The following is a 27,587-nucleotide window of genomic DNA, read 5'->3' as shown; positions in this document are numbered from 1 at the left end:
GCAGAGGCAACAGTGGACATCTCTGTCATGTGCCCTTCTGAATAGGAAAGAATCCTGACAGCCATTGGTTAATATTTGAGCCCTCGGTTTCATGTAGAAAGCTCTAACCCATTGACAAAACTGATCTGGAAATCCAAACTTCTGCAACACCACAAAAAGGTAGGATATCCAAGCCTACCAAAAGCTTTTTCTGCATCCAGGGTAATTACTAATCCAGAAATTCTTTATTTTTGTGCCAACGAAATAACATCAATGAAGCGCTGAGCATTATTAATGGTAGAGCGCTCTTTAATGAAACCCGTCTGGTTTGGCACCACCAGGTCCACCATATAACTCTCTAATCTCAACTGCAGGACCTTGGCAAGTATGTTGATATCCACATTTAAGAGAGAGATAGGTCAATAAGCTTCAGCTTCCAACCCAAAAAACCCTGGCTTGGGAAATACTATAGTTGCATCTGTAAGGTTGCCCGTCTGCTCAGTGAAATGTTGGAGATGATCAAAAACATATTTCAGCAGGCCAACCACATCCTGAATGAAACATTTATAAAATTCAATTGGGTATACGTACGGGCCTGGACTTTTCCCACCTGGCAACTGCTGCATCACTTTTTGTACTTCTAACGTAGTCAGGGGTGCCCCCAACCTATCTCTCTGCCTATCCATCAATTTGGGCAGCTGCACCCTGCCAAGGTACTTCTGAATTTTCTCTTCCCCCACTAAGTCATCCACTGCATACAACTGGGTAAAAAAAGGATTTAAACCTAATATTAATTTCCTCAAGGGAGTGGGTAGTGATCCCATCCGCTTTCCTAATCCTTGTTTTCAGAGACTTCTGAGTTCTACTCCTCAATAAACGAGCCAACATTGCCTCAGTTTTATTACCATGCTCATATATTCTTTGCTGCACATACCGCAGTGACCTTTCAACATCCTCAATCTGTAAGCCTTTAAGGTCAGCTCGACACTTCTCTTGTGCTCTGTAAATCTGATATGAGCCCGTACGTTTATGCGCACGCTTCAGTTGACCAATCCTTTTCTCCAGTGATTGCTCAGTCCTCTGCCTCTCCTGCTTGACATGAGAGGCATAACTAATAATTTTGCCTCTCCATACAGTTTTCAGGGTTTCCCAAAGAAGACCTGGTGAATAATCACCGCTGTTATGAATCTCAAAACAATTTTCTGGCCACTTCCCATATTATATTTCCAAAAGGATTTTGTTGAAGCAAAGCAACATTAAGCTGGCAACAACTGTTTCAGCACGTGATGTTACATACAGCGGTAAAATGATAAGACTTGTGATCTGAGATAAAACTGGGCAGAATATCCGCCATCCCTGACATAGGCATTAATGACCCCAAGCACAAAAATAAGTTGATACAACTGCTGGTCTTGTGTCTCGGGAAGCAGAACGTATAATCTCTCTCAGATGGATTCTAAACTCTCCAGACATCCACTAATCCAAGGCATTTCATCAAACTTGAGAATCAGCCATGCCTTTAGATTGAACTGCCGAGTTTCTATCCAAGCACACATACAAGTAGACATTTTAATCACCTCCCACAACCACAGGAAGCGACGAGAAAGCTTCCACCAACTCCGATACCCACCCATAAAAGGCTTGCTGAGAAATGCTGGGACCATATACACAAGCTAGCACAAATCCCAATCCATGAAGTGAGCATTCTAGCATAACAAGTCTCCCCTATGGATTCTGGTATATCTTATCTACTTTCAAAGGAAGTAACCCATGTATTAAAATACATACTCCCCTGCTTTTAGAATTATATGAAGCACACTCCACTCTCCCAACCCAATCCTGGACCAGTTTAACATGTTCCCTGTCAGTAAGATATGTTTCTTGCAAAAAAGTGACTTGTGCCCCCTTCTATTTGGGATAACTCAGAATTCTGCTTCTTTTAATTGGGGAACCAATACCCCATACATTAAGATAAGTTATAGTAATCAGAAGATCAGCCATAATTCCAACACAGTTCGCTAACTGGAAGGAAAAAGAAAATGAAAGGATATTCCCATATACCAAACCCATCTCACAGACTCCTTGGCCCTAATGCATGCCAGGCTTTGTATAAGGAAAAAAAACCCCAACCAACCATAAACTAATCCCCCAACCCTCCTCCCAAAGTAAACACCCAAAACTCTCCGTAGATGACTGATCCCCAGTCCTATGAGAATCACTAGCCCCAAAATCTCCAAAACACCCATACACCCCTCAAACCAGAAGCAGAGATGGATGGGGAAATGCCCAAGACCAGTATGCTTCTCCAAATATCAATCCCCCAACCAGCCCACTCAATCCACACTTCCCATTCCTCAAAACCAGTCCCTCCAACTTACCCACTCCCACATTTATTTATTTATTTACGTTCTTTTAATATACCAATGCTCAAGACAAGGTCTTATCATACCAGTTTACAATAAACAAGGGGGGAAACCAGTTAACACAGGAAGCAAAAGTTACATTAAAACAGGGAGGTCGAACATGGCTGTTTGAAGAGAAAGGATAGATATATCCTTTCTCTTCAAACAGCCATGTATATCCACCCACATAGATATACGCATGAGTCCAAGTAGTCAGTCCTTGAATGAAGGCACTGTTCCAGTTTTATTTACATTGCCAAGTCGCCATTGCTGTCATCAAGTACTCCAAAGTCGCCCAAGAAACTGCCCAACCAAACATCCATGACCGCTGTTCACCATGTACTCTGCTCCCCAGTCTCAGAGCAGCAACTCTTGCCTCACAAATCTGCTTCACTTTTTTGAAGGAGTTAATAAACATGTGGATAAAGGTGAACCGGTAGATATAGTATACTTGGATTTTCAGAAGGCGTTTGACAAAGTTCCTCATGAGAGGCTTCTAGGAAAAGTAAAAAGTCATGGGATAGGTGGCGATGTCCTTTCGTGGATTGCAAACTGGCTAAAAGACAGGAAACAGAGAGTAGGATTAAATGGGCAATTTTCTCAGTGGAAGGGAGTGGACAGTGGAGTACCTCAGGGTTCTGTGTTGGGACCCTTACTGTTCAATATATTTATAAATGATCTGGAAAGAAATACGACGAGTGAGATAATCAAATTTGCAGATGACACAAAATTGTGCAGAGTAGTTAAATCACAAGCAGATTGTGATAAATTGCAGGAAGACCTTGTGAGACTGGAAAATTGGGCATCCAAATGGCAGATGAAATTTAATGTGGATAAGTGCAAGGTGATGCATATAGGGAAAAATAACCCATGCTATAATTACACGATGTTGGGTTCCATATTAGGTGCTACAACCCAAGAAAGAGATCTAGGTGTCATAGTGGATAACACATTGAAATCGTCGGTTCAGTGTGCTGCGGCAGTCAAAAAAGCAAACAGAATGTTGGGAATTATTAGAAAAGGAATGATGAATAAAACGGAAAATGTCATAATGCCTCTGTATCGCTCCATGGTGAGACCGCACCTTGAATACTGTGTACAATTCTGGTCGCCGCATCTCAAAAAAGATATAATTGCGATGGAGAAGGTACAGAGAAGGGCTACCAAAATGATAAGGGGAATGGAACAACTCCCCTATGAGGAAAGACTAAAGAGGTTAGGACTTTTCAGCTTGGAGAAGAGACGACTGAGGGGGGATATGATAGAGGTGTTTAAAATCATGAGAGGTCTAGAACGGGTAGATGTGAATCGGTTATTTACTCTTTCGGATAGTAGAAGGACTAGGGGACACTCCATGAAGTTAGCATGGGGCACATTTAAAACTAATCGGAGAAAGTTCTTTTTTACTCAACGCACAATTAAACTCTGGAATTTGTTGCCAGAGAATGTGGTTCGTGCAGTTAGTATAGCTGTGTTTAAAAAAGGATTGGATAAGTTCTTGGAAGAGAAGTCCATTACCTGCTATTAGGTTCACTTAGAGAATAGCCACTGCCATTGGCAATGGTTGCATGGAATGGACTTAGTTTTTGGGTGCTTGCCAGGTTCTTATGGCCTGGATTGGCCACTGTTGGAAACAGGATGCTGGGCTTGATGGACCCTTGGTCTGACCCAGTATGGCATTTTCTTATGTTCTTAATGTTCCTTCCCCTGTGCACTCAAATACCAAGGATATGATACCATATATAAGTATCTGAAAAACCTATGACAGGAAAAATCATCCCAGAAATATCACCGTCCCACCCACCCCTCCGCACTTTCAGCCCATTTCCCTAAACTCCCCTCATGAAGCCCACCCCCATTTTGCTCCGACCCATACCAGTTTTTCAAATATTAAAAAGAAAAAATAATTATCGCCCTTAACCCCATTCCAGGGTTATAAAAGAAAGTACCTGTACATATATCTCACCACAAGAAATTAAATATCATCATAAATAAATCAAAGAGAACAACAAAAATATATCCATTATCCTGCTCACGGCAGCTGCAAAGGTTAAAAGTGTTCAATAAGCATTGTCAAGTTAAGTATAAAACACTGATAAAGCAGGCGAAGAGAGAATTTGAAATGAAGTTGGCCATAGAGGCAAAAACTCATAATAAAAACTTTTTAAAGTATATCCGAAGCAAGAAACCTGTGAGGGAGTCGGTTGGACCATTAGATGACAGAGGGGTTAAAGGGGTTCTTAGGGAAGATAAGACCATTGCAGAAAGAATAAATGAATTCTTTGCTTCTGTGTTTACTAATGAGGATGTTGGTGAGATACCAATTCTGGAGATGGTTTTCAAGGGTGATGAGTTAGACGAACTGAACCAAATCACTGAGAACCGGGAAGATGTTGTAGGCCAGATTGACAAACTAGAGTAGCAAATCACCTGGACCGGATGGTATGCATCCTAGGGTACTAAAGGAACTAAAAAATGAAACTTCTGATCTATTAGTTAAAATTTGTAACCTATCATAAAAATCATCCAATGTAACCCCAATATTTAAAAAGGGCTCCAGGGGCGATCCGGGAAACTATAGACTAGTGAACCTGACTTCAATGATGGGAAAAATAGAGGAAACTATTCTAAAGATCAAAATCATAGAACATATAGAAAGACATGATTTAATGGAACATAGTTAACATGGATTTACCCAAGGGAAGTCTTGCCTAACAAATCTGCTTCATTTTTTTGAAGGGGTTAATAAACATGTGGATAAAGGTGAACCGGTAGATGTAGTGTATATGGATTTTCAGAAGGCATTTGACAAAGTCCCACATGAGATGCTTCTAAGAAAACTAAAAAGTAATGGGATTGGAGGCGATGTCCTTTCATGGATTACAAACTGGTTAAAAGACAGGAAACAGAGAGTAGGATTAAATGGTCAATTTTCTCAGTGGAAAAAGGTAAACAGTGAAGTGCCTCAGGGATCTGTTCTTGGACCGGTACTTTTCAATATATACATGATCTGGAAAGGAATACGATGAGTGAGATTATCAAATTTGCGGACGATACAAAATTATTCAGAGTAAATAAATCACAAGCGGATTGTGATACATTACACGAGACTGGAAGATTGGGCATCCAAATGGCAGATGAAATTTAATGTGGACAAGTGCAAGGTATTGCACATAGAGAAAAATAACCCTTGTTAAAGTTACATAATGTTAGGTTCCATATTAGGAACTACCACCCAGGAAAAAGATCTAGGCATCATAGTGGATAATAGTTTAAAATCGTCAGCTCAGTGTGCTATAGCAGTCAAAAAAGCAAACAGAATGTTAGGAATTATTAGGAAGGGAATGGTTAATAAACAGAAAAAGTCATACTGCCTCTGTATCGCTCCATGGTGAGACCGCACGTTGAATACTGTGTACAATTCTGTTCGCAGCATCTCAAATAAGATATAGTTGCGATGGAGAAGATACAGAGAAGGGCAACCAAAATGATAAAGGGGATGAAACAGCTCCCCTATGAGGAAAGGCTGAAGAGGTTAGAGCTGTTCAGCCTGGAGAAGAGACGGCTGAGGGGGGATATGATAAAGGTCTTTAAGATCATGAGAGGTCTTCAATGAGTAGATGTGAATCGGTTATTTACACTTTCGGATAACAGAAGGACTAGGGGGCATTCCATGAAGTTAGCAAGTAGCACATTTAAGACTAATCGTAGAAAATTCTTTTTCACTCAATGCACAATTAAACTCTGGAATTTGTTGCCAGAGGATGTGGTTAGTGCAGTTAGTGTAGCTGGGTTCAAAAAAGGTTTGGATAAGTTCTTGGAGGAGAAGTCCATTAACTGCTACTAATCAAGTTTACTTAGGGAATAGCCACTGCTATTAATTGCATCAGTAGCATGGGATCTTCTTGGTGTTTGGGTAATTGCCAGGTTCTTGTGGCCTGATTTGGCCTTTGTTGGAAACAGGATGCTGGGCTTAATGGATCCTTGGTCTGACCCAGCATGGCAATTTCTTATGTTCTTATGCCTTGTGCTCGTTTTCGCAGATCTTCTTCAGGAAAGCCTGCACCTCCTTTACCGACCCAAATATTCTAGCCTTGCCAGCACAAACCACCTGCAGCCAGCCAGGATAGAGCATTTCATATGCCACTCCTCTTTGCCACAGCTCACGCTTTACCTCAGCATACGTCAGCTGAATAGCCTTGAAAAATATATACTCATTGCCCCTGTATCACTCCTCTTTTTGCTGTCTGCACGCCTCCACCATGTGACATTTATTTCCAAAATTATGCACGCAGTAGATAAGCACTCTGGGTCGCTTATTTTACTTTGAAGGCAGTGCTAAAGCTCTGTGGACCCGGTCAAGTTTGATCCTACCATTTTTGAAGGATAGATTCAGTAACATAGGTAAACAGGTCGATAAAAATTGCCCTCCATCTGTACCCTCAACCTTTTCCGGAAACCAACAATTCTCAGGCTACTTCTTGTTTCTGTTCCCTAAAGCATCTTGCTTCTTCTGTGTGCGTTTGTGCAGGCACTCCAGAACCTCCAGACATAGCCTAGTGGCTGTCAGTGAGAGCTCCAGCTCCTCCACATCTTCAGTGACATTAGCAAGACAAGCAATTGTTTCACTACAGTTGAAACTAGCTGGGTCACTTGATCACTGATGCCAGCTTAGCATTGATGCTAGTATGGATTTTGCTACTGAACTGTTGCAGCCTGTACTGAGACTTAAAAGCTATATTTGTCTGCCACTGAACTATTGAGGACCGAACATATATTTAAAAGCTATGCTTATTTATTTGCTGTTGAACCATTGCTAAAATGGGATCTAAAAGCCATGGTTCATTTTTCTTTTTCTTTGCTGTTGACTTAGCACCTGGAATTGAGATATAAAATCTGTAAAAGAAAAAGTTTTTGAACATTTTTTTCCTTTGGCTGAACTAAGATAAAATGTAACAGACAGGGATGCTGGACGGGGCTCTGAGAGAGCGCTCTATTTCAGGTTTCCAGGACTCTGACCGGGTTGTTTCTGCAAGAAATTGCCAACTAGTAGTTATTCCAGGCTGTCAATTTTGTCCTGGGACATTGCCAAGTGGAAAGGGATGCAGAGGCCTGGGGCGAGTTGAGTGTTGAAACAGTGTCTCCAGCAGAGTTGAGACTTTTGAGTCCTGTGCGGTGTAATTGGACCTCAGAGATAAATGTCATTATAGGTTGAGGAAAAGACTCAGACATATGGGGGAGCAGTGGAATCACCTGAGCAATATGAGGATCCCACTGGATGGGTGAACCGGCAAAAGTGAAAGGGCATGAACTTCCTTAAAGGGTGAATTCCAAGCAACTTGAAGGTTATAAGTATTTAAGAGGGTTCTTGGAGTCGTTACTGGAGGATAGTTGGATGACTGGAGTCTTGACCTACATGGGCTGCAAAATGAAGCTTAACAGGTAGGAGATGGAGATAAGTATACTTAATGTAGGTTGTACTAATTATGTCGAATGAGAGATAGCATAAGTTGAGATACTGGAATCCGACAGGGTGTAATCAGACCTCAGAGATGAAGCAAAGGATATCATTGTGGTTGGAGGAAAGGACAACTCACAACAATAATGTATACAAATATCTGCACATACAACCAGTAATTCTTAACATTTCTATGCCTATATCAATTATGTCTGTATTCTTTAGACCTGATATAAGAAATAGTTAATCCTTTTGAAAAGTGCTAAATAATATCTGATAGACTTTTGATATTAGCTTTTTTATTGCTAAGAACTATGGTTAAATCAAATTCATTTCATGCTAACATTTCATTACAAAAACCATTTAGTGAAATATCCTCAGAGTTTATCAATTTAGTCACACACCATCTAAAACTTGAAATTGAAAAAGCTAGGCTTTGTAAGCCTAGGAAATGTATATCCCCCACAAACTAATTCAATTTGTATTTATTAATTGTGCTAGCAGAAATAGCTTCCCTTTGCCCAGATCAGAGGACACAACAAGAGTTCCAAGTTTTAAAAGTCACTCTACTTGCAAATAATGTGAACAAATAATGATAGACAACAATAGGTTTTATGTATTTCTTCAATACAAAACTATACAAAATTAGGGGCTTCTTACTTGTTCAGCCTGAAGAAGCCACCAATTTGCCTCATTCACCCTACCCCCAATAGACTCCAACAAGAGATTTATAGCAAACCATTTTATAGCTTAATTACCTATTATTAAACAGTGAGTTTTTTTAAAAATTATGTTTATTTATTTTCAAAGAACTTAGTATGATATATTAAAGTAAAAAATATTATTTTCAATGTATATAGTAGTACTAGGTCATTGGTAAAGCAAAGTAATTCCAGTTAATGGAAGCCCCAAAAATGGCCAAGTCAAAAATGATCTGCCTATAATTTTTCTTCAGATGACAGTCATTTAGTAAAATTAGACTACGCAGCACTGGATATTTTTGAGTTATTAATATAAAAAAAATGATTATTAATATAACATAATAACTATTATATAATGTAATAAATGAGTGCCTTAGTCCTAAGGAGGCTGAGAGCTTGCCCAATCTGTTCGCAACTCTCTGCATTGGAAAAGGAGTTAACTTAAAATACCATTATAGGGGCAAAAGAGGAATTAGTTATCATTGGAAGAATCGCCATTACCATACAGCATCCAGTAAGTTTCCACTCCACTACCACAGAGGTTTCGAAAACCAAGAAAAAATGAGTTATTGTGAGCTTTAGTCGGATAAGACCTGTCACCCTCAAGAGACCCCGATACATATTGAAAATGCTTTTTCACCATTGAAAAAGGACAATACCCTGGAAATGGAAATTGAAGTGGTATCAGAAATAAGACATCCAATGTACACACAAGCCCCAAAATGTATTTTAAAGAATTTCTAGCCCATGCCCTCTAGTAGTTCAAGACAGGAACAAAAAAACATGCACAACTAAAAACAATTAGAAACAAAATAACATTACAAATTCAAAAAACAAAAAGAAAAGTTACAAATAAAAAAATAAAATAAAACAATGAACAATGGCTGCACTGCTGATAAAACAGGGCTTTCTAAACCTGTTCTAGGAACTCCACAGTCAATCAGGTTTTCAGCATATCCACAATGAATATGTATGAGATAAATTTGCATATGTTGAGGCAACACGCTAGGGGTTGTTACTAGTGCTGGGCCTCAGGAATCAGTTCTTGGACCATTTTTTTTCATCATTTTTGTGGGTAACATAATGGAAGGTTTGTCGGGAATGGTTTAACTTTTTGCTGATGATACCAAAATCTGAAACAGGTTGGCAGCCAGGAAGGAGTAGAAAATATGAAGAGGGATCTAGTGAAGCTCGAGGAACGATCTAAGGTCTGATAGCTAAGATTTAATGGTAAAAAATGCAGAGTAATGCATTTAGGGGCTGAGGGCACTGTATAACCCGCATTCCAATGCGGGTTAAATAGGCGCTAATCCACCCCCTAATGCAATAGGGGGATTAGCGCCTATTTAACCCGTGTTGGATGCGGAGTGAATGCAATAGCGCTCATCACATGCAAATGCATGAGAATAAGGCTATTACTCATTCACTCTGCATGCAAAAAAAAAAAAAAGTGTGCGTCTCAGACACACATTTTGCTCTCAGATATTAACGCCTGCCTGGAGCAGGCATTAATAGCTGAGCGCAGGTAAAAAGTACAGAAAAGCAGAAAAAACTGATTTTCTGTACTTCTTTTCTTATGTAAACCCCCCCCCCCCCAAAAAAAAAAAAAAAAAAAAACCTCGGCAGACCGTTGAGTTATGAAGACCGACGCCAGTAAACTCGGTGTCGGTTTTCATAACCAGCCGTCTGCCAGTAATGAAAACGGATGCAGAGTTTATTGGCGGCCATTTCATTACTGGCAGACGGCCGGTTATTAAAACCATTGCTGAGTTTACTGGTGTCAGTCTTCATAACAGTCAGCCGCAGCAGGGTCGCGTTAGCAAGGAGGCGCTAAGGTTGCACAAGTGACCCTAGCGCCTCCTTGCTAGTGCAACCCCCTAATTTGGGTATTGCATGGCGCCCCCCCCCTTGCGGGTGCCACACACGCTTTCCGCACTTTTTATTGCATCGGCCCCTTAGGTTGCAAAAATCCAAGTTAAAAGTTAAATTCTCCTAATAACTAACAGGTACATTTTAAAAGGAGCGTGTGTGCTCGCTAGAAATGCACGCGCGTGCATGCTACAAAAGATATGCTTAATTTTACATATGTGCAAGTACATGCATATCATTTAAACTATCCCTGCTGTGCATATGTGTGCGGCCTTTACATGTGTAACTTGCACAAGTGACCATATTTGGGGGGGGGGGGGGGCAGAACAGAAGAGAGAGCACCTCTCTTAGAGAGATAGTCTGACACTCTATATCTCCCACCTTAAAAGGGTCCCTTTCAACTCAGGGTGGGTATTTGTTTTTTGTTTTTTTGTTTGGGGAGGGGGTTACAAGGGTCTACAGACTCTTGCATCTTAACAGCCCAATGTAAAACCAACCCCGGAAACCCACCCTGAGTTGAAAGTGCCCCTCTTACAATGGGAGTGTCAGATTGTCTCTCTGTCTCCTTCCTTCTTCCTCTGACCCCCCCCGTGTTCAGGACCCCTCTGGCTCAAAATCTCCAGATCTGCACCTCATCTGGATCAGTAGTAAAGTTACACATGATGCACGTTGCCATGCCAAATTTGGGGTTATGCGTGTAAGTCTTGGCCCTACCCCGGAACGCATATGCCCCGGCCCCTTTTCTGCCTCCTTATTCTTGACAGGTGTACAGGTATATACACGTGTATTTTCCAGCTTCTTAAAATTTGTGTCGCTCGCACACTGCACACATACCAGTGTATGGGGCCATTTTTGTGTGAGCAACGCTTTTAACATCTACCTGAAATGAAGAGTGGGATGTGGGGTAATTGTATCTGATGATCTTAAGTTGGCCAAACAGGTGGATAAATTCACAGTAAAAGCCAGAAAGATGCTTGGCTGCATAGGGAGAGGAATGGTCAGCAGAAAAAGGGAGGTGATATTGCCCCTATATAGGTCCCTTATGAAATGTCACTTGGAACACATGCACAATTCTGGAGAACGCAGCTTGAAATGGATATAAACAAGATGGTCTAAGGAGTGGCTACTAAAATGGTCAATGGTCTTTGTTCTAAAGCATATGGAGATAGATTTAAAGATCTAAACATGTATACTCCAAAGGAAAGGTGAAATAAGAGTGATATACAGACATTTAAATATCTCAAAGGTTTCCATGCAGAGGAAGTAAGGCTTTTTCAATGGAAAGGAAGCTCTAGAACAAGGGGTCATGAGATGAGGGTGAATGTGCCAAAGGGGCTAGATTCAGGAGCATTGTTAGGAAATATTTCTTTACAGAGAGGGTGGTGGATGCATGGAACAGCCTCCCAGTGGAGGTGGTAGAGATAAAAACAGTATCTGAATTCAAGAAAGCATGGAATAAATACAGGAGATCTCTAAGGAAGTGATGAACAGAAGAGAACCGTAAGGCTCATCTGCAATTTCTACCAATCGAGTGAGGATGCCAGAGGACACAGCAAGCGATCCAGACTTCAAACTCCATAGCCCCAGATTCCAGAGTTTGAACCACTTGTAGCAGAAGAAGACCAGAAGCGCGCGTGACACCTCAATCTTCCTTACTATATTCTATCCATTTACCTTGCTATACCCTTATCTGTTTACTAGACCTTATTTGTTTTTATTTGGTATTATATGTTTTGATTATATATGATAACTGTGTTTGGTAGGAGTAATTTGTTGCAGATTTTATACATAAGGAATCTAATTCAAAACAAGTTAATATATTGAGTAACTAGGAAGATATAGGTAGATTAATTGTAGTGCTTTGAGGGTTAGTGCCAGACATATACAAAATAAATCCATAGACTAAAATTTATTTATTTTAACATGTTTTGTATACCTTATATTCGGTTTTGCCATCATAACGGTTTACATTAGGAGAGTGACATTAGAGTTTAACAAATACAATTTTAAGATAATGTTGGGTAGCAATGGGGGTAAAAGAGGGTTAGATTATATAGGGAAAATTTAGATTTCTGTTATAGCTTAGAGACTCTGCACAGTGTAGAGACTGTTCCTGATTTGTTATTGCTTGAATGTTTCTGAACTTCCCTATTGGATCTGTTCCTGTTTTACTCTCTCTTCTTCTTATTGGTCCTTGATCCAAACTATGCTGGGACTGTTTACTATCTGGACGGATTTTAGGTTGCAAAAGGCTCTTGCAAGCTATCAGATCATCCTGAATCCTTCAATACAAGCATCACTTTTCACCTATTCCTATTCTATTCCTATTCACTAGTATCTATAGCTTCAACTACAGATGCAGTTAATCTCCCTCTGACTACCAACTGGGCTTCCAGAGACTCATAACAGCTGAACCAGGTACTGCAGTCTATAAGGCTATTTTTGTCTTGACGTTCACAGTGAGTGTTGAACTGTCATTCATGTAATAAATGTTTTTGGTATTCAAGAACTCACTCTTCTGGAATCTGAAGCTAGGAAAAAGGTTTAACTGACTGTATAGGCACTCAAGCTAGAGATTGAGGACTGAGAGAAGTACATTGCATTTTCATTGTGTTAGAAATTTGCATTTGGAATATATTTGTTGCACATATATTTGTACATCACTTAGGTTACAATTGAAAAGCATCATTCTTGAGATTCTTACTACAAAGGCCTCCAGATCAAAACAAATTCCGCTGTTTTATACATTATAGCAAGTATTTGTGGCTCAGGTTTTATTAAGAAAGAAATGGGCATACAAACAAAGTGTGGAAAGAAGGACAAAGCATTTCAATTTGTCTATTTGTTAAATCCTTGGTTTCTTTGAGATTTGATTTCCTGATATTGTCACTGTCCTAGCTGCTCAAAAGCACAGATTTGCCAAGGAGGATCACTGGTGTAGCTTCTAGAACCTCTATTGGTTTTGATGGAGCAACCTACTATTTTCTTCGTTTTGACAAAATTCAACATTTAAATGGATGACACTACACACTAAAATTTGCAGAAAATGTACATGGCTCAACCCTGATAACCTGTCCAATAGTTTCTCCCATCCTTAAGATACACTTTGTGGTCATTTTATAGCACTGAACACATTGGGCCAGATTTTCATAGCCCTAAGCGCACAAAAAACGGCACATAAATGCGTAAGTTGCCGGGGCACGTGCAAACCAAATTTTGCATAGCCGTATTTTTGCACGTAAATGACCCAGCGCGCACAAACTCGCACAAATAAAAAAAAGAGGCGTTTCGGAGGCGTGCGCATGACTTACACGTGCATGACGTATTTTATAAGGGATGTGCGCAAATCATCCGGCACATTCAGTGTATCTCACTCGCGTATATTTACTACTGCCTGCCTGTGTCCACAAGGGACTACTAAAGTGTCCTCGGTTGCTTGCGGTTTCTTGGCCTCTTCACTCAGGGACCCGCGATTCCAGAGAAAAGGCAGAAGGTGGAAGGAAGAGCTTGTGGGGCTTATTGATGGTAAATGGCAAATGGCAAACTATTTCCCTAGGCACTGTTGATTTATGTCTAATGGTAAGGAACTGCCTCAGGAAGTGATAAACAGAAGAAACAGCTATTCTCTTTGGCCATTCCTGTTTCTATATGATTATAATAGCTGCATGGGTCCTCCACTCTATATGGCTCAGAAGAGAGAGGAGAAGAAGAATGCTGAGACTGAGGAGGTACCCTCTACATAGAGTTTACAGGACTCGCACACAATTTCTGCATCTGTCTGAGGAGGAAGTAATGCACAGATTCAGATTTAATAAGGAAACAATACTGTACCTCTGCCAAATGTTAGAGCCTGACCTGCAATCTATCACCCACAGGGGCCATGCCTTGCCAGTACACATCAAGGTGACTATCGCCCTGGCCTTTTTTGCTATCGGCACCTTCCAAACACCGCTCGGAGTGACATCTGTAATCATTCAGTCTGCCACCTCAAGGTGTCTAGTGCAGGTCCTGGCTGCCTTGCTCTGGAAAACTGAAATCGTCGGCGCAGTGTGCTGCGGCAGTCAAAAAAGCAAACAGAATGTTGGGAATTATTAGAAAAGGAATGATAAATAAAACGGAAAATGTCATAATGCCTCTGTATCGCTCCATGGTGAGACCGCACCTTGAATACTGTGTACAATTCTGGTCGCCGCATCTCAAAAAAGATATAATTGCGATGGAGAAGGTACAGAGAAGGGCTACCAAAATGATATGGGGGAATGGAACAACTCCCCTATGAGGAAAGACTAAATAGGTTAGGACTTTTCAGCTTGGAGAAGAGACGACTGAGGGGGGATATGATAGAGGTGTTTAAAATCATGAGAGGTCTAGAACGGGTAGATGTAAATCGGTTATTTACTCTTTCGGATAGTAGAAAGACTAGGGGACACTCCATGAAGTTAGCATGGGGCACATTTAAAACTAATCGGAGAAAGTTCTTTTTTACTCAACGCACAATTAAACTCTGGAATTTGTTGCCAGAGAATGTGGTTCGTGCAGTTAGTATAGCTGTGTTTAAAAAAGGATTGGATAAGTTCTTGGAGGAGAAGTCCATTACCTGCTATTAAGTTCACTTAGAGAATAGCCACTGCCATTAGCAATGGTTACATGGAATAGACTTAGTTTTTGGGTACTTGCCAGGTTCTTATGGCCTGGATTGGCCACTGTTGGAAACAGGATGCTGGGCTTGATGGACCCTTGGTCTGACCCAGTATGGCATTTTCTTATGTTCTTAAAACACAACACTTTATCTCCTTCCTTTTTAGAAGACAGGATCAACAAAAAATGACAGAGTTTTATCAAATTGAACACTTCCCCCTCAGTCTTGGGAGCTATTGATTGCACTCACGTGCACCTAAGGGCACTAGGAGGAGATGAGGCCACCTATCGCAACCGCAAGAGATTCCACGCCCTAAACATGCAAGTGGTCTGCAACGCCAAGGGTATCATCACAAATGTGATGCCCCTCTTTCCAGGATCCACCGACAATGCCTACATTCTATCACAATCCAGAATTCATGACCACTTCCAGCAAGGACACATCACTAACATACATAGTCCCCAGCTATCTTTTTGTCAGCCTTACTTGTATGGTCCATAGCAGGGCTCCTGCTTACTTGGCTTGTGAGCTGTGCCACAATGAAACACAGAAGGAATTTGTTACTTTGATTTTCTGTGTCTTCTCCTACAGGTGACAGAGGCTATCCACTGAAAATGTGGCTCATAATCCCAATTGCCTCCCCTGCAACTGCTGCTGAGGCTCGCTACAACAGGGCACACCGTAAGACCAGGGCTGTCATAGAGAGAACATTTGGTTTACTGAAGTCATGCTTCCGACATCTAGAAAGATTAGAGGATGCCTTATTTACAGTCCCTCTAAAGTGTGTGATTTTTCTAGCCTGCTGTATGCTACATAACCTTGCACTTAACAGACACATGCCTTCGCCAGAGGAGGACCCTCAAGAGAATGAGGAGGAGGAGCATCTGACTCCGGAGGAATTGCAAGAAATCCATTGCTTGAGACAAAGGCAGGCTATACAACAAAGGAGCACTCTCATAGAAAGTCATTTCCTAAGGTGAAAGTGGATTTATTTACAATAAAGAGCATAGTGAAATATACGGTAGTGCATGTATGTACAAAAAGTGCAGATAAATAAAAGTGAACACACTAAAAGATCACTTCCTTGGCTGTCCTCTCTTTCTGGCTTCAGGAAGCATAGGCTGCCCCAACCTGGAGCTCCTGTGCAAATGTTCTCCTCCCACTGCTCACACTACCCTCAGAGGGTGGAGGACGTTGGAGCAGTTCCAGTTCATGGCTGCAGGAAGGTACAGCCGGTGGCAACAGCAGCTCTGGTGGTGGTGACGGTAGCATGACAGGTGGTGCAGGCGGGGGTGGGGGTGCCATCCACGGATATCCTGGGGCAGGCTGAGGTACAGGTGTCTGTCCCACAGTGGGTTCTTCTGCACAGGCAGGTGCCATACATGGGAAGGGTGGCCTATAAGGTGGAGGGTAATGCATCCAGGGCACCATGAAAGGCCATAGTGCCGCTGGTGGCTGCAGCTGCACAGGAGGCAACCGCTGCAGCATCTCCCTCCACACCTGTTTGTTCATCAGTAGCCCGGCAAAGGTCCCGTAACGCCTGCTGAATCCCCTCTCCTTCCTCCCTGATGGTATCATGGAGGGCTTGTGATTCTTCCCTGATGGTATCACAGAGGGAGTCTGATTCCTGCCGCACCACATCAGGCAGGCCTGAGATAGCATCCAAGAGCCTGGCGCTTTGCTGTAACAGCAGTCTCTCAGCCTGACTGGCAATCAGTTCAGGTTCGGTCTAGTCCAACGCACTGCTGTCCTGAGGGCGAACCTGAAGCAGATCAGCCAGTGTGTCTTCCGGCTCCTCTCCCTCCGCAGGCTGTTCCGGCTGTTCACGGGCACCCCCTTCCTCCTCTTCCGATGAGTCACCCACAGACGACGGTACAGCCTTTGGGGTCATCTAGGTGCAGGTCCAGGTCGCTCATCATCTGGCTCCCCTAAAAAAGATCATAAATAAATGAGCACACACTGCCAATCGGTGTGTTATGTACTTTGGTTCATATGGGATGCATGTTACACTAGAAAGACCTCACTACTACTCCAGTGGTATAGAGCTATGAATGACCCAGGCATTCTAAATAGTCCACAACCCAACTTTATACTCCCGGTGATATTCCTTATGGCAGAGGGAGGGCTTAAGGCATGCAACAGAGTGCTTGGGGAAAGCAGAGTTGCTTACCTGTAACAGGTGTTCTCACAGGACAGCAGGATGTTAGTCCTCACATATGGGTGACGTCAGTGGACGGAGCCCTGACACAGAAAACTTTTCTATCAAAGTTTCTAGAAAGCTTTGAGTGACACTGGCACACTGAATGCACTGAGCATGCTCAGCATGCAATTATCCCTGTGTCCACAGGTATCTCCCCTCAGTCTTGTGTGTAGCAAACAGTGTGAGTGAAAAATAAAATAATAAAACGTATGTAGACCCAACTCCGCGGGGCAGCGGGCGGGTTTTGTGAGGACTAACATCCTGCTGTCCTGTGAGAACACCTGTTACAGGTAAGCAACTCTGCTTTCTCACAGGACAAGCAGGATGGTAGTCCTCACATATGGGTAAGTACTGAGCTGAAGATGCACGAGCAATGCACCAAATGCCCCCAGCTGTGCAGCAGGCACAACAACAGGGGTGGAATTTGGTAAGGAGGGCATCCTGAAACCCTGAATGGGTTGGTGGAAGGATGTTGGGTAGTTAAACTGAAAAGAAGTTACGTAGAACAGATTGGCCAAAGTGAAATCTTGTCTGCCAGCTACATCTAAGCAATAATGGGCTTCGAAGGTATGGAGAGCTCCAGGTCGCGGCCTTACAAATATCAGCAAGTGGCACCCACCGAAGGTGAGCTACTGAGGTTGCCACGGCCCTAACAGAGTGCGTTTGCACACGGCCTTGTAGCGGAATGCCTGCTTGCTGGTAGCAAAAGGAGATATAGTCCAAGCAGAAGGAAAAGGTCTGTTTGCCCACTGGAACTCACAGCTAGTCTTTTGCCAAGAAGGAAAGAGTTAGGTGTAATTCCTATGGAGTGTAGTGCGGTCTAGATAGAATGCAGTTGCACTCTTACAATCCAAGGAGTGGAAAACCCTCTCGCCCTGGTGAGAGAGAGGTGTTGGGAAAAAGTGGGCAGAGTATATGCTGAGTAAGGTGAGAGGCTGCGTCTACCTTAAGGAGGACATGAGGGTGATTACGTAGAACCACTCAGTCACAGAGGAACACAGGGTCTGGTGAATGTGTTACAAGATGTGTAACTTACTGACCCTGTTGGCAGAAGTGATGACTACGAGGGAAAGAAGTTCCCATGCCAGAGTGGTAAGTGAGAGGAATAAAGGCTAGAACAGGGTACGTAGGAGTCTTGTAAGCACTAAATGAAGGCCCCATTCCGTAACCAGTGAAAATAGAGGCGGCTTAATCAGTGGATAACCCATGGTAAACTGACTCAGAAGGGGATGAACCAACCGTTAATCGGGCATCCCTACTCCCAAGTGGTACGCCAAATTGGAACTGAGGTGCACCCATACGGAGGATGTGTGGAGAGTAGAATCCGAGGGAGTAAGAGAAAAGAGTGGTGTAGAAAAAGGGGGTAATACCCTTTTATATGCACCATGTGGTAAATCGTGCCATTTGGAATGTGAAGATTTATGTGTGGAAGGCTGCTGTGACGCTACCAGTACCCGAGAACATCAGTGAGTCCGTGATATGAGACTGACCAGTGAGAAGGTGAATTGGTTACTGGTGTGATAGGTAGAGAAGTATGGGAAAAACATACTTCTCGCGGTCAGAACATGGGTCTGAGAAACAGTGACCCTCGTCCTGCTGCAGCCTAATGAGAGTTTTGGCTATGAGAGGCGTCGAAAGAGACACATATAAAAGGCCTTTGTTGTAGAACGAACAAAGGCTTCCATGGGAACGCATTCTGAGACATGTGTAGGGAGTAGAATCTGTCCCCCGTAAGGTTCGGTTCGGACACAGAGGGCAAGGTAGGTTGACCTTAGCACTAAAAGATTTTGCTCGCTACACCTGTAGTCGGAGACCATTCGAGAGGATGGAAACATCTATTAATAAGGTCTGCTACTTCGTTCAGCAAGTCTATTAGATAAGTGGCCTGGGCATGCATGGAGTGTGCAAGGGCCAAAGGCTAAAGCTGTGCAGCTTCCTGGCAGAGCAGCTAAGAGGATGGGCGTGCTTGTGTATTGGAATACCACATTGCCACTATGCTGTCTGTCTGTATGCACAAAGGTTTATTGCAGAGGCAGTATTTTAAGCATAAAAGGCATAACGCATGGCTGGAAGCTCCAGGAAGTTGATGTGAAACTGTATGGAGCAGAATAGATGCATATTGGGTTGGGATGATGTGAATTTGAACTCTTCAACCCTAAGTAAATGCGACCGTGACCAGGACCATCTGAGGAATTGGTTCTAGATCGGTAATATGGATCAGGGACGAAAGCGGTTGAACAGCTTAGAGCCACTGATAATTGAAAATTCCACTGAATCTTACTCATAGCCAATCTGGACAGGTGAGTAAAGTGGATAGTGAAAAAACCCCGTGGCCCATCAATGAAAGAATGAGGGGCTGAGGTTATGTTGCATGCGCACAGAGATGTGTAGGAAATTGTCAGTATGTCTGCGTGGTTGGTGGGCAGGAATTTTGCTGCAACTGTAGTGCCCAGAACTGTTCCATATGGGATTTATGGTAGTTAAACCGCAATCCCAGGTAGAAGATTTATAGTGAGTCGTGGAGAAGATGGAGCCCCTTGCTTGGATTGACTGCTGTTAGACAGTTATGCATGCAAGGAAAGCGTGTATGATGTTTTACTCCGTAGAGAAACAGCAGTCACTGCTTGTGAGTTTGGTGAAATACACAAGTTGCCGAAGCTAGTGCACCCGGCAAAACTTGGGATTGGAATGTTGTTGACTCACTATGAAACACATAGAAAGACTAGAGGAGAGGCAACCCACTTACCACGGTAAGGGAAGCATGGTGACGAGAGACTCCATTTTACCTCTCCCTTCTGAAGAAAGTTGACATTTCTGAGGTCCAGGGTTGGCGGAGAGCATCTGCTTTCTGTTGAAAGAAAGAATAGTGAGATTAAAAACTCCCCCCCCCCCCACGCTTTGTAGCATCTGGGGGACTGTACCCTGAACCAAAGTACTAAGTGGGGTGGCCGATCTGATATCCGGCAAGTTGGGAAACCAGGAGGTGTCCAACTAGCGGAGCTGATGTAATCTAGATATCAGCTAGTCTCCCACGGGAGCATGAGCGGTAAAAGTCTTACCCACATCTGTCTGCTGTGCAAGAAAATGTCGAGAGCTGTCACCAGGTCTCGATGTGAGCTTGCAAGTGAGGCAGTGTCTGCTGGATTTTGTGCCTAGCAGACCAACTGGTGTATCTGGGACTTCGGACCATAATCAGGATCCAGACGTCAGAGTATTATCGAGAACGGAGTCCCATTGCTGAAAATGGGAGGATGTCTCGATGCAATACCAATTATTGGTAGAGAGATTCTCTTGGTGTTGTGTCAATCATAGCCAGCAATAGCGATATGTGACACTAACACTGTTCTTGGAAGATAACACGACCTAGAACCTTACGAAACCATGTGGCCCGATTTAGTGACCAGGTCTCAATGGGATTGTCGCTGAAGCAGGATTAGAGAACTTACCGTCCTCCGTGGTGATCACAGAAGGACGAGTCGGTGAATCTCGATGCCTCCGTGGATTTCGGGAGGCATCGAGGACAGCCTGAAAGACGTAACGTCCAACTCAACTCTGTAATCAGGTATGATAGTGCAGCTACAGAGGAGACAGGCTAGGCGTGTCTGGCATTTCCACATTATTTTGTGGTGGCTCAGAACCCTGCAGCGGTGTTTGTGGGGAAAGCCTCGGCACCTCTGGAGCACATGACTCATGAACCCGGGCCTGCTTCGCAACTGGCTCAATGTACAATGATGCCAGTGCGGAATAGGTATACCTCGGAGCTTGGCCCGGTCATTCTCCAGCACCGAGGAACTGCCACAGATTGCAAAACAGAGGCGGTGGCAATGGCGATGTCTGTCTCGGCGCTTGGCCCGGTCCTTCTCCAGCACAGAGTAAGGTAGCACTGATGTCCTGGATTGTGTCGGTGGCAGACTGTCACCGTGCTGGTGACAATGATTGTCACAGTGCTCGGCCCGGTCTTTCCCCAGCGCCAAGGTGGATGCCGTCGCTGTCTTGGATGGCGAGTGGAGACAGACTGTCAGCAAGCCTGCACTGCTCCTGGCACTGTCTAGTGCCCTAGGATGATACGGCTTTGGTTAAGACCCAGAAGCATGGAGCATTGTGTTTAGTCAAGGGCATTGCGTTTAGGTGCTATGGTAGTATTGATGGTATCTATGGCGGCATTGAAGGCGGCCTCGAGGGTAACGTCAAAAACATCGAGGAAAGCGTCGATGGCATGGGTGGAGCACCAATAACACTGACGGAAGCACCGATGGTATCTGCGTAGGTATCGATGGAATCGAAGAACCATCGATGGCATCGGCAAAATCTATACCGGCATCATTGGGATTGATGGCAGCATCGATAATTCGTTGAGGGCATCGACAGCATCGGTGGAATCAACAAAGGCACCGATGGAAACGACGTGGGCATCGATGGCATCGATGAAATGGCCACGGGTGTCGATGGCATGAATAAAATTGACACTGCCCTCGACGGCATCGGCCTGGGCATGTATGGCATCGGCCTGGACATTGATGGCATCGGCCTGGACATTGATGGCATCGACCTGAACATTAATGGCATTGACCTAGCATCGATGGAATGGGCCCAGGCATCGATGGAATCAACTCAGACATCGATGGTATCAATGGCACCGATGTGGGCTTCGATGGAATTCATGGAGAGAACAGTGTCATGGATGTAAACATTGATGGCACTGACAGAATCGATGTGGGGATCGACGGCATCGATGGACCGAGGGGGGGGGGGGCATCGATGGCAGCAGGATGGCATGGATGGAGGCACCCACGGTATCGATAGGGGCATCGACCGCTACTAAGGTACCGAGGGAATCGATGGAGGCCTGGATTCGACAGCAGCCCTGGCGGCAACGGTAACCGTGGATGACCCTATCCCACTAGCCCTAATAACCAGGTAGAGGATCGCAGGAGGACAATCGCAGGCTTTGTGGGGCTAAAACCATAGGGAGAGGGAAGGCCGCAATTTGGTTGGTAGGCCTTGGAAACCGTTAGTGAGGTGACAGGAGCCGACGAAAACCAGAGCAAAGTACTCACCAAGCGTCAAATAAATGTACGCGAAGGGAGACCCGTGTAGGGAAAAATAATTTGTGAAGTAAAACTTCAAGTGTTTCTGTGAGGAAATGTTGTGAGTTTCTCACAGAGCTCCTGAACGCGATGCTAACTGCAGCACGGAAAAAAGAAGACTGAGGGGAGACACCTGTGGACACAGGGATAATTTCATGCTGAGCATGCTCAGTGCACTCAGTGTGCCAGTGTCAGTCAAAGCTTTCTAGAAACTTTGACATAAAATTTTTCCGTGTCAGGGCTGTCCACTGACGTCACCCATATGTGAGGACTAACATGCTGCTTGTCCTGTGAGAATATGACTTTCAGAGGAGACAGAGCATAGTCACTGTGCTGCACAGAATTTGGCCATAGTCTACCAGTTCCACAAACACAAGGCCCTGTCCTTGGAAGACTCCGGGAAGTGTCTAGATACCTTAAAAAATTTGCTGAGACCACCAATGTTCTTTGCACTGCAGGGACACATGACATTTCTTATCTACTGGGGAACTTGTACAGTGTGAAGTGGCTGAGGAGCTAGGCCTAGGGTGAGCATACAGCTCCTTGTCAAGGGGGACAAGCTAATACAGTGCAGGTTTGACCACATTTGCTTTCATCGCAAACCTGTTCTGATTTCTCTAGTGATCTCCGTATGAAAATCATAACACTATCTCATAGCATAGATTGTGGAAAGCCAGGAGCGTGTTCTGGTATTTCACGTTGAGCAGCAGCTACTCGGTCAGCCTACATAGGCCCTAACAAAGAACCTCCCCTATGCATTTTAACATATAGGCTATGCAAGTATACCTTAAGGAATCAGCTTTATTAGCCCATAATACATACAGATTGCATTTGTTCATACACACATGAAAGACCACTGCATGCTTTGACCTAACTTATATGACCAAAGCTGCAGCAGTTATAAGCTGTGTGCTGGCTTGGTACATACATGTGAAGATCATGCATTCCTACTATCCTAGGATAATGAATGCTCAAAATACAATGGCCCCTGTGTTCTTACAGAGCCTAACATAAACTGCTGTACTCTCTACTAGGGATGTGCATTTGTTTCATCCGTTTCCTATACAAGCATGTAATATGAAACGTATGAAACATATGAAACGAATGCACATCTGATTGGCATATAATGGGAAACGTATGAAACGTATGAAACGAATGAAACAAATGCACATCCCTACTCTATACTGAGATACAGAGATAGTTACAGATACATACAGTAGATGAAAACATTAGGTGAGTAGCTAGAAAAAGGCATGGTTAATTAGAAGTGCTAGATGGATATGAGTACAGACTACAAAAACATATTTTTTACTCTGCTCACCTTCCTGCCCTAAACAAGGCATGGTGTCAAGCTGGCCAACTCCTCCCACAGCTGCCTCAGATAAGGTGCTGAGGATAAGCTGCTCAGAGGGAGTGAAGCTTATGTGGCTGCCTTCTCCCTCTGGATTCCTCCTGGCCTGCTTCCGCTTCACAAGTCTCCTCAGGTCCTTCCACTTGTGCATCAGTTCCCCAGTGCTCCGGTTGTGGTAGAACACAGAGTTGACAGTGTGCCTGATCCACTTCCAGATCTGCTCCTTCCTGTATGCACACACCGTCGTAGACTGTGACCCATACAACAGATTCTGGTGCCAGATGACATGTCAACAAGCATGTCAGTCTCAGCTGGTAAGAAGTTTGGATTACAAATCAGAGCTGCACATGCCTGAGACATGATGAAAGTAGACACTGAGTGGACAAGTGATCATTTTGTAGGCAGCCTAATTTGTGCATTTCCTCCCCCCCCCCCACACGTAAATTACGCGCATAGGTGGGTCCTATCTGCGCAGAGTGCAGTTACGCGCACCTTCCATTAAAATTGATGTGGATCTTGTGCGCGATGATGATTTGTGCGTGCCACCTATTAACTTCAATGAAGCTATGCGCGCTGCCTATTCACTTCAATGAAGATGTATGTGCTGCCTATCAACTTTAATGGAGCTGTGCATGCTGCCAATTAACTTCAATGAAGATGTAGGTGCTGCCTATTCACTTCAATGAAGATGTGCACGCTGCCTATTAACATCAATGGAGCTGTGCGTGCTGCAAATTGTGTGTGTACAGCTATTACGGATTATATGCAACATGTGCATGCGAGTAGATTTGTGCGCTTTACACTCTAAAGCGCTGGCGCACATGTACGTGATGTTTTTCTTCCCCACAGGTAATTACGAGTAATCACCTACCAGAGTCGAGTTTGTATCCCTGCACTGTTAAACTCTGTGAAGGACCTGTGTGCCCTGCTGGGTGGGGGAGGGGGTTGATTTGCAGCTGGCCATGATTGAGTTGACGTTCTCTGTGACCCTGCAAGCCAGATCCTGCAGTGTTCATAAGTATGTGCACATACTGGTCTGTTGATTGCTGCAGCTGTAGGAACCAGAGTCAAATGTCTAGGTAAGAAGGCTTAAATAAATCCAGACAAGGGGAAATATGTTTTTATTCTGGGATACTTGTCTATAGAGTTTGATTTGCACTTTTCTGTGTTTGCTCTGAAAGGGGATCCATGCCATACTTTCTCTTTCAAACATGTCTTGTCTGCTTCTCACCTGCCTATGTGAGTTCAATAATCAATGTTTTGTAGCTGCTAACATTTGTATGTTACTTGAATCTCTTCCCACTATACCAGCTCTGCAGATTTCCTGGTATCCCGATGGTATTCTATTGTTTGCTATGTTGAAACCTTATGAGAGGTAGAGGGAACCTGTATAACATACTTAGGTAACTTATTTTTGTTGCCAGGCTGGGAGCAACCTGAAGCTCTATAACAATGGTGAGGTAACCAAAACAGTTTTGCTTTTCTTGCCCTAAATAAAACCCATGTGTTTGTGGTGTACAACATTAAAAATGTGGATATGAAAGAATAGCCAAGTGATAGGTAGCAATAAGTACTCTGTTTCTGGAAGGCAGTCATGGCCCTCAGTGCCTCTCGGACCCCCCTCACATAAGCCCGAAATTCACAGCAAGTCAGAGGCTCAACACTGGGAGAAGGTGCTCCCGATGATGAGCCGCTGCGCTGCTGGCTTGAGGGGACATAAAGGCCAGAGAGGGCCAGGAATGCCTTCCTGGACCAGCAAAGTCTGGCCCCTGGATGCCCCCGCGTTTCTAACTCCCCGGGCAAAATGGGGAGGATGCCCTATGGAGGGAGTGCTAGGGGGAGGCCCGGGGTGTGCCTCATTGTGGGGAGGTGGCCGCCGCCTTTGAGGTCTCTTCTTGGGGGGGGGGAGAAACCAGCTCCCCCCCAGGAGCGGCTGCTGCTGGTCGGGGTGTTGGAGCTAGGCCTGGCCTGGCCTCTTCAGGGTCTGCAGCATTGTAAAACAAAAGGAGAGGTCAGAATAAACTGTACATTCAGGTTCAAAAAGAAGATTGAAAATTCCATTAGCATGGAAGGATAACTTACCACCAGGCCCAGCCCGCTCCGCCCGCAGCCGCTCCAGCCACCTCCTCCTCTTTAGGCGCAGCTATCGGGCCTTCTTCTTCAAGTCCTCTAGAGGAAAAGGAAGAGAGAACCATGAGTGTACTCTGATGATGCTAACAGGACCTGCATACTGGAATGTGACAATGAGTGTTATAACATTTATGAACCCTGAAGAAGCAGGATACTGAGCTTCAATAGTCATGTAGGTAATAAGCTATGCCAATAATCTTTTACCATTACACTCTCCATCCAAAACCCTAAACTAACACTCTGTCTGATTCCTCCTTTGAGGCCTAACCTGAAATTCACACTCCCACAGTGCCCCCCATCTGCTGTAGTAAAGACTGTCTACTTACTCCATAGGGGTGTGAGGCATGTTCATTGAAGTGGGCCTGCACCCGCCGCCAGGCTCGCCGAAGGCATGGGAAGTCAGTTCTCATGTCTCGAATGGGGAACAGGCTCCGCTCCTTTTCCACCACCAGTGACGCCAGCAGTTCGAAATCCCTGATGGTGAAATTTGACTGCTTTCCCCTGCCAGCCAACTGGGGTGCGTATGATGGTGACCTACGAAGTCCCGCCCTCGCGTCTGCATGTGCACGCGTGCGATTACAGGATGTGCACAAGTGTATTTGCGAGCACAAGTATACTCGTGCGAGCTGTGCATGACGGACGCGCACAAATCACGGCCAATACATACGAAAATTTTGCATAGTGTGTGCACAGCTGCACTTACTATGCAAAATCCATGCCGCCCGCTATGTGAACAGATGTGCGCGCCGTTATACAGGCGCACGTGCATCTTTGAAAATCTACCACATTGACTGTAGACAAAATTATTTTACCTCAGAACCTGTTGACGTTATTTGTATATACCACAGAATCTGTTTTTTCAAATATCCTTATACTTCTGCCATTATAATTGCTTCTAAATTGCCGGTTGCTGCTGCTTTGTTCCCTGATGATTTTCAACCAGCATAGAGCTCTGCTGGTGTCATAGTCTGTGTCCTGAAATGCTAAGATCGAGAAGCTTAATTTCACAGCACAAGAGAGTGATGTGCTAGAATGTGTTTGTTTAGGGTCTACAGCCTCGAGAGGAGATAAGTATCATTGACAGAATTATATTAGTTGAGACGTATTACATTCTATAAACTATGGAAAATGCATAAGTTGCTGAAGAATGTAATCACAAGATTATTAGCAGTAGGATGCAGAAAATAATTGAGAAAACAGCAAAGATTATGATTTTATATGTGTGCACATATATATTATACATCTTTCTATTAATCTGCTTATGAGTACATTATTCACAAAGGACCAGCCCATACATCAAATTGGTATATCTACCCCTGTCATAATGTCATTTGTTGTCACTAGTCTAGCAATACTTATAGCACTGCCCTCAGCTATGCTGATGAGGACTTTGTCAATGAAGCAAATGCCATCTAAAGTGCTACTAGCATCATGATAATGCACTTCTCATCTACACTTCAGTTATATTACTATTTTTATTTCCAATATATTCCTGAGAAGAACTGTGATATGTTTTAGTACAGGTAATTTAATACTTAGAAGCTCACATATGTACATACATATATAAAAAGAATTGAGAGCTTTAAACAAGGCTCATCAGGGACAGGTGATAAAAACCCACAGTTAAATAGGACATACAATGATCTGAAAGCAGTGATGGGACGGGGAAGTGTTAGCATCATGGGATCTCTCTATTTGGAATCCTAACAGATATTTGTGGATTGGCAACTGTTGGAAACAGGATACTGGGCTTGATGGTCTAAACCGGTAT

General features: G+C 43.7%; 1 protein-coding gene across 9 annotated transcripts in view; it reads right to left on the bottom strand.

Annotated features, from left to right (window-relative positions):
* The window catches only part of KDM4C (lysine demethylase 4C), a 1,194,550-nt gene that overhangs the window by 312,313 nt on the left and 854,650 nt on the right, over positions 1 to 27,587 (bottom strand). The window contains exons 16-18 of one of the 9 annotated variants that reach the window (XR_003857317.1): positions 25,769 to 25,855; positions 23,657 to 25,670; positions 15,094 to 16,976 (exon numbers count right to left, since the gene is read on the bottom strand). The exons of 6 other annotated variants lie outside the window; for them this stretch is intronic. Coding sequence is in view for 1 of the 3 variants with exons in the window: in XM_029605209.1 (XP_029461069.1) it covers positions 25,847 to 25,855 (9 nt within the window). In the remaining 2 variants the exon portion in view is untranslated. Of the gene's footprint in view, positions 1 to 15,093; positions 16,977 to 22,535; positions 25,856 to 27,587 lie in introns of those variants that run through there. 2 more of the 9 variants (XR_003857316.1, XM_029605209.1) reach the window with 2 other exon arrangements.

The sequence above is a fragment of the Rhinatrema bivittatum genome, chromosome 1, assembly GCF_901001135.1.
Source record: "Rhinatrema bivittatum chromosome 1, aRhiBiv1.1, whole genome shotgun sequence".
Classification (NCBI taxonomy): Eukaryota; Metazoa; Chordata; class Amphibia; order Gymnophiona; family Rhinatrematidae; genus Rhinatrema; species Rhinatrema bivittatum.
This window is presented reverse-complemented; position numbering and strand designations above follow the sequence as displayed.